Here is a 12,624-nt window from a genome sequence, read left to right as displayed (position 1 = left end):
TCCACATATAAAACTTGTAAAAAGATTGATGTGTGGCATCACACTTTGAGGCTTTAAGCTGACATACAGAAGGAAGTATAGTAATATGTTCCTTGCTTCCTCAAAATTCATTCCATTAATATCTATCTTCCAATAATTAGTGGGGAATCTGAAAAATAAAAATACTTGATAAAATACATGTAGGCTTTTGTAAATAAAGTACAGGTTAGATGGAGTACAAGGGCAACAGCACTGGTGGGACTGACCATTATTGTTTGGGATTCATCCCACCTCATTACCTGGTGCCACCTGCTTAGCTCTTTTTTGAAACTGGTGGTTGTGATAAGAGACCAGGTCACAGTGGGAACTCCAGGTGCTGGTCTTGTGTGAGTCAGTCTCCTTATCAGGTCGGTCTTCCAGGTTGACCTCAGGTTGTTGAGTTGGATTTCCTCCTGGGAGACATGGAAAGTGAGAGGCATTGGGCTCCTGTGCTATATATTGTGCTGGTAAAGAGGGCTGCAAAAAAAGCCAGAGGAAATGTCTCTGTGAGGTATCATGCAAAGAAACTATGACTTACTGTCTGCATGGAGAAATTGTCTGTGTTGTTTCTGTGGAAAAGTCTGCATTTACTGAGTCCTCTTAGACACTCCCATTGCTCTCTAAGAATGCCAGGAAGAACATGGAGCTGTGCCCACAGTTTTTCTTGTTTCATAATTCTTTGTACATGACCTGAAAGCCCATGGGGCACGGTGGATTGCTAAACCAGAAGAATATGGGCAATGACTTCTGACTCTCAATTAAAGCACATTGTTACTTCATCTTAAGGAACTGGTTGACCTATCCCTCTTCTCCATGGAGAGCAATGAAAAATATACTTTTGACCTCTTTCTAAATAGGCTAAATTAAAACCAGATTTTGAAGTTCAAAATATAAATTCTCTTCTAGCTCTTTGTTGAGCAGTTCTAACTGTGTGTTACAGGGCATCCCCACGAGCCAACTCACTGCCAGTGAAAGCTAGTGATTATCAACTAAACATTTCTAATGGGGTATCTAGCAGGGAAATGCCTTAGCAAAATGATGGGCCATGTTCAAAATGCCAGCAGTGACCACTGTTGGTATGCTTCCTCTACAAATTATTCTGCAGTTTAGAAGATAAGAGTAACTCTGAGGGTAACTGAGGTCAACAACCCCACAGTTGGTTAACACCCTGAAAGAGTTACAGAAAGATTCCTTCCAAAACCAAGCAATTCTTCCAAGACAAACTTATATACCAAGAACTTGTAAACTATGGTTTTAGCATATCTGGTATGTAGAGCTCTTGGAACTTTCCATGAAAAAGGAACCCCAGATAAAAATAAACACTAACTAAAAACATACCATGTTTCTTTCTGGGATGAGGATAAAATGACTTTTAGACACCACTAACATCCTGGTTGAGTCAATTCAACCTCCCTAAAGTCAAATACATAGTTTGGTTTGGTTGAACATGTTAATTTTTAAACACTGACAGTCTTAAGAAACCCTACAAAAGCTGATGATAAAATCAGTTTGGATTTTTTACTTCATATCTTCTCACAAAAACATGAAGAGTAAACTTTAAAAAAATTTGCTTTTAAGCTTTGCTCTGGAGGAATTGTTTTTCAGGTAAATTTCATACATCTGCCTTTTGAGATATTTTTCTTTTTTCCCAGCTTCTAAGTCCTAGCAGGAAGAACTCATTTGAGAAGGCAACACTATGTCTGCATTACCTACAGTGCATATCCTAGAGTGAGTGATGCTTAGCCAAGATTTGCTGTCTCATAAGTGATGGACTACTGAGAAACTGGGGACAAACAAGTTTCACCAAGGGAAGTAAATATTAAACTAGCAAATTTTTCTCTGACATCTCAAGATAATCTGGCTGTGGCATGTTCACATAGGGGAATTACTGATTTAGTTTAATGTAGACATCTGCATAAAAAGTTTGTTAACACACTTCACATAAAAGATTTAGGATCTTTATAAGAGATGCTTAACTCCAGTTCTCAGAAGATTCATTTGCAAATTAAGCTAAAAGAAAGAGTGAATTGAGTAGTGAATGGGCTCAAGAGCCTGCTGCCTGAAATAGCTACTGCTGTCTTCAGGTCAGCAGAGGACTGGCTGCTGTGTTTATTAATAACCTGGTTTTTGTTATTCTGCATTCTGAATAGATGCAGGAGTATTGCCTCCCGCTTCACCTATGGGCTACAGGAAGGTATGAAAGAAGAATAGTAGAGACTGGAAGGCTTATGTTTTTAGTATTCCTTTATACTAAATAAAACTTAGTATTCCTTTATACTAATTGTGCTGTCAGTATTGACTCTATGTTCCTTCAGGACTGGTTTAGCACAAGTTCCCTAGATGAGGTCTGTCAGCATCACCTGTAGACTTCAGTTCTCTTTGTGACTCTTAAAAACAGACTCAAATTCTGCTCTGAAAGCAGAGCAATGGGTTGAGTTTCAATGACAAGAAGAATATGAGCAATGACTTCTCACTCTCAGTTAAAGCACATTTTTACTTCATCTTAAGGAATGCCCTACCCCTTGTGAACTTCTCACCTTCTGAAGATCATGTCTGGGATACTTTGCATAGACCTTATATCAAACTTAGAAGAATGCACTTCCTGGTTTCTCCAGAGTCAGAAATAGCTGTACTTTCTGACACCCAGCTCCAGTGAATCTCTACACAGTCTTTTAATGATGCATGGTTCAGGCATAATATGCCCAGGCCAGAAAGTGGCAGGGTTTCAGCAGCAGGCACTCTGCTAGGGACTTCACACAGATTCTCAAAAAATATTTATTTGAGCATGGATAGTTTCCCTCGGTGGGTTTCTTGCCTGAGACATGTCCCAGAAAATGGTTTCATTTCATGCCTCTGTAGCAGCTTTGCCAGAAACAATTTTTCATCCTTTTGTACTTTTATAAATATTTCTAGTATCTTCTTTTGTAAACACAGAAGGAGCAAATAATGGAGCCCAAAAGAATAATACTAAAATATTCTCCTGGAATTTCCCTGAGTATTTTATTGTCATGAGATCCCAAGAGGAAGCAGCACAGGTTAGCTGGGTGACAAAGCAGAGTTAAAGACTGCAGGTTTGGGGGAGTACTGCTCAGTACTTTGAGCTCAGATGCTGGTCACACCCACTCATACTTTTTGGAGATGGGAGTGTGAACATTTGCTGTCACAAGACCATGTTCACTTGCTTGGTGGATTTTTCTGCGTGTGCATCAAGTCAGAAGAAGCACAGAAGCAGAAGGGGTGAGCAAGAGGTGTGTGCCAGTGAGCAGCTCAGGCTGACTTGGAAGTCCAAGGATAAACATTTATTTCTGACAGTTAACAACATGTAAGACTTGAATGTTAGATAATTCCATTGGAAAAATTAGTCTCCCTGAGAAAACATGATTCTAATCAGCTTTCTCAGAGATTATTAGCTCTAGAATTCGTGCTTTATTTAAAATTTATCTACAGATGTTATTGTTAAACAGTGTTTAAGCTTTCAAAAGTGTTTGTGCAGAGGATTGCTCAGGATTGCAAAACCAGATGTCCAGCAAAGGCTGTGATGGTCAAATCTTCAGAAACATGGAGTATTCATTGCTGTCACAGCTCTGAAGAACAGAAACACCACAACTATTCAAATTACTTTACAGATGTCCTTTTTACAGAGAGAAAATTTGATCAAAACATCAACATTTTTTACTTAGGTGTTTTGTTGGATCATCTGTTAAAATGCTTGCACACAATGCACTAAAATTCAGATGGATTAAAACACTAAAAAACAAAGATAAAACTTCCCCCTTTCTTTCCATCCAGGTACTCCCCTCTGTCCATCCACTCCTCCCTCCCTCTTCGAGATCTTTGAGTTTTATCTCTTGAATTTTCCAGCTGGCCTTAGCATTACACTTTTCAAGTGTAACATTAATGTTAATAATGTTAATATCGATGTTAGTAATGTTAAATTCCCATTTTATACCTTCTTTTTTTTGTTAAGAAGGCATGTTTTTTCTCTTATTATCCCTGCATGCAGTATTTAGTTTTTGTGTATTGAGTAATACCGTATTTGAAAATTCCAGATGTTTCCTAAAATGTGCAACAAGTTCCTGGATCATTTGTTGTTTATTAAAACACCGGAAGAAACAACTTGCATTGTGAAAAACACTTTTTTTTTCTCCCCATGCTAATTCAGTTCAGCCTGACTTAAAGCATTATTCCAGGTATTTTTTAGAATTAAAGATTTCTTCCAGAATCTTGTTTTGATGACATTTTAGTAGGTTCATATAAAATAGGTTGTGTTCCAGCAGTGAAATAGAAACTTGGCATTCCATGCACTTGTTTCCAGTAAAAAGGTAGTGAATGCCAATGCCTGGAAGCTGTTGAAAAGGAGACATGCAGCATCTGAATGGCAAAGCTACTATACAGGACATAGAACTTCCTCAAATTACATTGATCTACATGTTTTACATGGTGACAACAATATACTAAAATTTAAGGAGGTATTTCTTCACCAGAAGTTAGTACGCAAAAATTTTATACTACAGGATGGGGTAGATCCTAAAATATGTATGTGTTCAAGAAGTTGTTAGACATGATGAAAAATTATCTTAAACAATATGTAGCAGGAGATCTTCCCTCTGGCTCAAAAATCTTCTCAGCTGCAGGTCTTTGGCCAATGTCTACCCTAATTTAATAGAGCAGTTGTTGTACTTCTAGGGATTAAATAAATGTGGATTTCAAAACTGTTATATGAATTAGAGTATAAGTTTGTATGAAGCTGCTGGATGCCCATTGCTAAAATCCTTACACATTTTTTTCAAACCTCTGCCCTCAACTGACTATCTATTTTAAAAGCCTTTTTTCTTCCCATTCTGGTTTGTGTTGAATCTTGTTCACATCATGATGTCAAAAATCAAGGAGAGGTAAGGGGATATCTAGCTTAAATTGTAAAACAACATTTAACTTGTGAAAGAACATTTAACCTTCTTTAAATCACCCTCTAGCTGCAGTGGATGTTGCAGTACCTACACTATTGCTTTGCTCTGGACTCCTCCCAGATTGATAAGCGCTGCTTTTAATATTACTGCAAGCACCACTGCATTAATCTTTCAGGTCTTCAAGAAACCACTCAGGTGTTAACTCTAATATTATATTCTTCCTTTCTTCCTCCCCCCCTCCCCCCCCCTTTTTTTTTTTTTTTTTTGGGAACATCCTGCAATTTTTCCACCATAGGTACTAAAGTATTCTTCCTGATAACCGGCTTGATTGTGCAAACCACTTAGATATGGTTGACAGATTAGGTATTGAAATTGTGTTTGCTAGAGAGATTATGCTGAGAAGAGCATAAAGAATGTCTGCTTGGTTAGCATTAAAGTATGCAAGCATCTCGTATTTTGCTTCTCAACAAATCCTGCCAATATGTTGTCATCATATCTGGATTTTATAGTTTAAGGGAGAATAGGTATTTTTTCTAAAATCAAATTAAGGCATTTTTATTTAGCTTAGAGAGACAGGAAATCACTGTCAAGCAATTATTTCTTATTGCTAAAGGACTTTTCATATTTTTCTTCTACTGTTGCCAGCTATCTAAAAATGGTTGTGTTAACAGTTATTAAATTTCCAGTAATATATGCCAAACTAAGACTGAAAGGAGGAACAATTATGCCATTTTTCAATTATACAGGAAACATTAAGTTATCAGTTTATTATCTAGAGAGTATTTTTTTTTTTTTGGAGACCAGCAAAACAACCAAAGAATGAGTAATTATTTGCAAAAATGATTTTCTTTCTGCACTTATTAAAATGGGCATGCTGGGGAGTAAAATTAAAAGACTTTGAAGCAAGTAGTTATAAAGAACTAATTAATTTTTCCTGACAAAGAGGCATCTTTAAGCTAAGCTCAGAATCTGAGACTTGCAACATGTGCCTTGAAACTCTACCTTTCCCTTGTGTCTTGAATCTCTGCTTGGTTATGTGCCATCCCTTGATGCAAACTGTTCGATCCACACAGTTTGATGTGCCCATAAATGCTATGGGATTTCTGACCTCATCTTAGGCATTACTCCCAGAAGTAACAAAAGAGTTTTGAGATATACCTCCAGTTTCGTGTGTTCCTTTCACCATGGACTTCTTGCATTTTTATATTTTCTTTATTTTTCGAAGGCTAAATAAAACTACCCATAAGGATATTTCAGAAACTACCATAATTGCTAATTTTTCAATGACTTCAGAAACTACCATAATTGCTAATTTTTCAATGACTTCCTGTCTAGTTTACAATGCAACACTCATACAACAATGCCAGAGAAGTCCTTAGAGCAGGAGCTGAGAAACAGCTTCAATTAGCTCCTCAATTAGCTCAATAAGGTAGAGTCCAGTGTAACACTGAGCAGCAATGGTTTTCGACAAGCAGCTTCAGACTTTCCTAGGGCTCCTGGTCTTCTTCATGGTTACAGGAATTTTGCTGCGGATTAGAGGCAATGCAACAGGAAATACTTGCCACAACCACCAACCACTGGTTTCTATTGCAATGCAAGGGCCAAGACTCAGCCAGCCAGGAGCTGATTATCACTGGCAACCTCACAAGATGATGTTCCTCTGCCTGCAAGCTCAGTCTGTCCCCCTGCTGTGAGAGCAGCAAGGGCCTCCCCACTCCAGCTGGTGCAAGTGGATAGTCCAATCATGTAATGGTGCAATTTACAACCCCCTGTCACTAACCACAGCCACCTCACACACAGGGGCTAGATGAGAGAACTTGGTGTTTGCTCAGGTCTTTCCAAAACCAGATGTTTGGTGGAGATTTTGTCAAGGTGAAAAAATGCAAGGAGGAAACATCACAAGCTGTGACATGCAGCAGCATGGAAAACTTCCTGTGTTTACCTAATTCTCCTAGTACATCATTTACGTTTTTACATCTTTGCTGCAGCAACTAAAAGCTGAACAGCAAATTAAAATTGATAATCTCTGATGACTCCCTTCACAGACAAGGCCTGCAAACATGAAACTGGTGTTACTGCTATTCTCCCTTGACATTTGGTTGGACAGCTTGATTCAGCTACTGCTGGAGCTGGCAGCTGCCCTCGCTTCCTCAAAAGCTTCCTCAGTCTCTTTTGAAATGGCTGCAGACAATTTCTGGAATTTGGATTTGCAACTTCAGTAATCTCTGCTATTAATTTGTTGCACAATGATGTCTTTTGTCACAGATTTGTTAAAATGGTATTGACTGCTATTTAACGACTTCACCCCAAAGAGACCAAGCAGATGTAGATTTTGAAGGTTTAATATTGGGAATTTTTTACCTCTTCCCCCAGCATTCAATAGATTTATTCAGATATATTTGACATACTCAGAGCCAAAACTTAGTCCTTTTTAGTTTTCCAGACTCTCTTGTATAGAGCGCTTTGACATCTTGTCAGTTGGCTGAAACAAGCTTACTTCTCACAGTTAGGTTAATTATTTTCCATGCTGGTTAATTATTTTCCATGCCTAGCCTGAAGTATCTTGACTATTTGTATTGTCACAGAAAGAAATTACAAAATTTATGCTGTTTTATGAATATTTGTACACAGAAGAGTAAGTGTTAAAGAATAGTTAATGGTTAATGAATGAACAACTCAGAAGTTAGCTCCAGCCACAGAATATCTTTTCTTTCTATGGAAAAGAAAGATACCTTTTTGTCTGCAATGTAGTTATAGAAAGTTGTCATTGAATCATCATTATACAATATGTGCTATTCAAATTTCTGAGTGTGTAACACTTTGGACAAGAAAGTTTTCTATTTAATTAAAATTAATTAAAAAAAATCTTTCTACATGCAAAAACAAGGAAATAAAAAATGAAATTTTATTTCTAAAAAAAAAAACCCAAATCTGTAAACTTTTAATTTCTCTTTTTTTTGTTGTTTGTTGAGAAAAAGCATTTACTTTCTTGCCAGTGTGACTGGAAATGGAAAAAGAAAATATTTGAACATACACACATGATTGCAGTATCTTCATTTTTATGAGGAAAAAAAAGAAAGAGGGTCTGACTGCCACTTATGCTATTTATTAAAGCCACATTGACTGACAAATACCAAAACCTAAACAATTTGACTATGTCAGTTTTTATGAGAGTTTTAAAATTATTGCACAAGCAGAACTTTCACATGCCAAAATCCTTGACCTTATAATAAAGTCATCTGCTCAGCTGGACAGCTGTTTGAGATGCCACATTAATGGAATAAAGGAGATTTTTTTTTCATGTAGGCTCAAGGGCTTAGTTATCACAGTTTCTGCTGCCTTTCTCTTTCCTATGTGACCAAGTGAAACATTAGGGTAGAAATTCTCAAGACTGCACCTATGGAACCTCATTAGATGACAAGAGGCACGTGGGAGCAGCCCTGCAGCGACCCTCAGCACGCTGTGAGCTGCAGCAGCACTACAGACCAGCAGTAATGTGCATGCTGGCAATTATTTTTAATGGGAAGTTGTACTGACAGCTTGTTCTTGCTACTCAACTGAAATAGGAAGCAGAGCAACAACATTTCAACAGGGATCAAGATCACTTCCAAATGAAATTCTTATTTCACTGTAGCTATTTTTTAGAAAATATGGATTTTTGTCGTAAACTATGCAAAGTCTACTCCTTTCTGAGTACACTGACAGTTAAAATAAATCTGATATAGACTCCTGAAGCCCTAGGAAATCAAACCCACCATCTCATTAGAACTGAAAGACTAAGCCTAATGTCAACATACATAACTGTATATAACTGTATATAGTAAAAAAACTTTAAAAATTATGGAGAATGAGATACTTGTAGTAATTTTAAACTTAGGCATACTCTGCAAGTCTTGATGCTACTTAACCCTCACAGATCTATTACAGAAAGGAGGAATGACCCACATCTGGAGCCAGCCCTGCAGTCAGGGCTGTACCTACGTATGTGGGGTAAACTACCTTTCCCCAACTGCCTTTCCCCATGGATAGCCAGGGTGTGTACAAACACCACTCTCTTGCCAAACAAGCAGGGCTGAATTTAGTGGGAATGATTGGGAAGTGACATCTTGGAGCCAGATGGTGCCAGTCCCAATAAAATGCCCTGAAGAGCATCAAACATGCATTTCACTCCAACAACACCAGCCTTCTGAGCTGGGCCTGGCTTGGGGGCAATGAGTCCAAAGTCACAGAATCAGAGAACAAGCTGAGCCGGATGGGACCCACAAGGATCATCAAGTCCAACTCCTGACCCAGTACAGGACCATCCTCAATAGTCACACCACATGCCTGAGGGTATTGTCCAAGTGCTTCTCGAGCTCTGTCAGGCTTGGCGCTGTGATCACTTCCCTGGGGAGCCTGTTCCAGTGCCCAACCAACCTCTGCGTGAAGAACCTTTCCCTGATATCCAATCTAAACCTGCCCTGATATAACTTCAAGCCATTTCCTCGAGTCCTGTCGCTGGTCACCACAGAGATCGGCGCCTGCCTCTCCTCTTCCCCTCACGAGGAAGTTGTAAACTGGGGTGCTGTGTCCCCTCAGTCCCCTCTTCTGCCGGCTGAAAAGACCAAATCACCCCAAAGGAGTCTCAGTGTCCCCCGGGCGGGCCAGGACGCCGCCTGCTGCGCTGCGCCCCCGGTGTGCGGTCTCTCGGCTGGCCAGATGCCCCGCGTTGCGCGGGTTTCCGTGGGCATCCCGCAGGCACAGACGGACGGGAGGGGAAAACCTACTCAGGAAGGGGCGAAGAACTGCAGGGAGGGACAGAGGGAAGCACCTTGCGAAGGCGACCAGCAAGCCGGCGGCGCTGTGGATGCAAACGCGCACCGGGGGCTGGGTGCCCGCCTCTGGTAGCACCGGGACCGGGACCGGGACCGGGACCCCCGCCCCCGCGCACACCTGTGCCACCGCCGCCGGGCGGCTTCGGGGAAAGCCGCGCCACCGCCTCCGCCCGGGGACCGGGCAGCGGAAACTTTCTCCGCGCTCCCTCGTAAACACGGCCCGGGGCCCTCCCCCGGACGCTATTTCGGAGCAACGCCGTGTCCTCCGGCCCCGCACCACCTCCCTGCCCGCAGGGAGGACGGCCGCGGCCCGCCCTTTACCTGCAGGGAGGGGTCGGAAAGCGGGGGGCGGCCGAGCCGGGGTGAGCGATCGAGGCGGGAACATCCCGAGGGAAGGACGGGAACATCCCGCTCCCTCCTCCACGCCGCTGCCGGCGGGGGAGCGGGGGCTGCCGGTGTCCGCGTTCCGGGCGGGGCGGGACCGGGCCGCCGGGCTATTAATAGCCGTGTCCGGGCGGGCGGAGGGCAGAGCCGCGGGGACCATGCAGGGGAACGGGCAGCAAGCGGGGAAGGGCCATGAGGACCACCTGGACGGGGTAGGGGCTGATGGCGGGCTGCAGACTGCGGCTGTGCCCATGCTGCCGGCCATGGAGGTGGCCGAGGAGCCGGAGAAGCCTCCGGGCGGCAAGAGCAAGGATCCCAACACCTACAAAGTGCTCTCCCTGGTAAGGGCCGGGGCGCCGCGGGATCGGGCGGGTGGAGGTGGGTCTCACCTCGCCGGCGGGAGCGGGGGGAGCGGTGCGGCTGGCGCAGGTGTTTTGCCCGTCTCCAGGCTTCGGGAGATGGGAGACGAGCCCGTGGCGGTTTTGGAAGAGGGTGACTGCCTTCGGCAGCACGGGCTCCTCGGGATGCCCGGGGCAGCAGTGCTGCGGGACGGCTCCGCTTCGGGAGTCAGACTCGGGCAGGAGCGTGGCACTTGCGTATAGACAGCGACCTGCCTCAGAGAGGGATTCGTAACTCTTGGTTTATTTCACTCTTTTGACGGTCCTCAGCATTAAATCTTTCAAAATTCTTTTGTGGTGTCAATGGGTGTCTCGTCTTTCATCATGTGGTTTTAGCTGTTTGCTGTAGGGGGAACACCAGGGAAGATAAAACCCAGTTAAAATAGGAAAATACGGCTGGAAAAGCTAAAAAGAGTTAAAGAGCCAAAAGGACAGAGGAAGTGTAAAAACTTGCCTTTCTCTGAATTCGAGCTACCGTGGGTTGAAAGTTTGTCTCCAAGTGCTGCTGGGAGGCACTTTTGGCCCTTGTTCAGGAGCCCCAGCAGCCAAAGCCATTGTTAGCAGGTAGGTCACTTTCCAGTTTTAGCCGTGCTGCTCTATTATAATTATCCTTCCCATAGAGATGTGAAAATAAGACCTTCCAAACTGCCTGGAGTAATCATTATGAGGCTAAATTCATTATCAAGGTGAGGGAATTGTGGTGTTCTTGGAAGGAAGCTTTAGTGGAACTGCAGCAGACGTCAGTACGTATGTATGCATAAATAGTCCTCTTTCAATACATTGAAGCATAAATGTCAAGGTGCCTATCCAAATTTACTGATTTCTTTGTAATCTGGCTACCTTTTCAAATGATTCATCCGCCCATATCATTGGGACTACAGGTTGGTCATACTTTCTGACATAGGAGGAGGTAAATTATGTTTCTAAGTTTGTCAGAATGTTATAAGAAAAATATGAAAATACATGCAAAGGTCTATGGTAGCTTCCATGCAGAAGCTTTTTTTGGCAACTTTTCTGATGAAATGTCTCCATAAGTAAAGGTTGTGGTTAGTAGCTCGTTTCATTACTTCATTGTCTTCTGAGGAGGTTAAGGTTGTGCCATAAAAGTCACTGCTGTTGGATGGTGAAAACAGCTCAGCTCTTTTCAGGCTTACAAATTGGATGCTAGTAGTGGGAAATAGTGCTACCCTATTCGAAACCTAGTATTGCCATCCAGAGCTTTTTAGGCTCTAATGCAACAAAATTATTAGAGATACACAGCCTCTTAGAGACTGGAGTTGAGCACAAGTTAGTATTTACAGTTACTTATTCTACTGAATTAAGTTCTTATTTTCCAAATGCCTTTCATTTAGAACTGGCAAAAATTTCCTCCTGTGCTCATGGAAGTGTCAGAGTGAAATATGTCATCTATACAAAAATAATTTAAAAATTTTAAATATTTATCCCCATACACTATATTTTGGGTGACGGCAAACACAGAGAGAATGTAAGATATTCAGTGAGAACTTGGAAAACTTTCTAAATACTGCAGGTGATACTGGATTGAGTAAAACAAGAATGTATTTAACCTAAACATGTCAGAAAGGGGCAAACTGGTGTTGGAAATGCTAGTTTGTTCTTTCTCAGAAACTGAGGCATTGATGATATCCAAATGCACTAAAAAAGTGAGTAGACTTATGTGCTTGGTGTTTGTAGTTTTATAGTAATGTGAAACTATTAAAGTGTCCAGCTGTAGGTAAATCTCATTTGCCTGCATTTATCCTAGCTGTATGTGCTATTGCCTCATTTATTTATGTAGATTAAAAAAATCCCACAAATGACTGCTTTCAAGTGAGCTTATGCTGAAATTTTCTAAAAACTCATTAATGCATTTCTGCTGATTAAGGAATACTTGAATCACTCTTTTTACTTTTCTGGAAAGCTGAGACTGGACTGCATTCTACTCTTCCTTCACAAGTGCCTGCCACCTGCAGATGTCTGTGCAGTTTGTGAACACAACCTCAACATTCCCAGCTCTTGTCCATGAGACAATTTTACCCTATCACAGAGCAGCTGCTGCTGCTGCAGAGGGAGGATTCCACAAGTGGGGGAATTTACTAACCC

At 41.7% G+C, this 12,624-nt stretch overlaps 1 protein-coding gene across 1 annotated transcript in view; it reads left to right on the top strand.

The window, feature by feature from the left end:
- Positions 1–10,154: 10,154 nt before the first annotated feature.
- ENPP1 (ectonucleotide pyrophosphatase/phosphodiesterase 1) overlaps positions 10,155–12,624 on the top strand; it is a 52,709-nt gene continuing 50,239 nt past the window's right edge. The window contains exon 1 of the mRNA XM_050972511.1: positions 10,155–10,464. Coding sequence (XP_050828468.1) covers positions 10,282–10,464 — 183 coding nt within the window. The 5' untranslated portion in view covers positions 10,155–10,281. The remainder of the gene's footprint in view (positions 10,465–12,624) is intronic.

The sequence above is a fragment of the Serinus canaria genome, chromosome 3 (genome assembly GCF_022539315.1).
Source record: "Serinus canaria isolate serCan28SL12 chromosome 3, serCan2020, whole genome shotgun sequence".
NCBI lineage: Eukaryota > Metazoa > Chordata > Aves > Passeriformes > Fringillidae > Serinus > Serinus canaria.
Note: the sequence above shows the minus strand (reverse complement) of the source record. Positions and strands in the feature narration are given on the sequence as shown.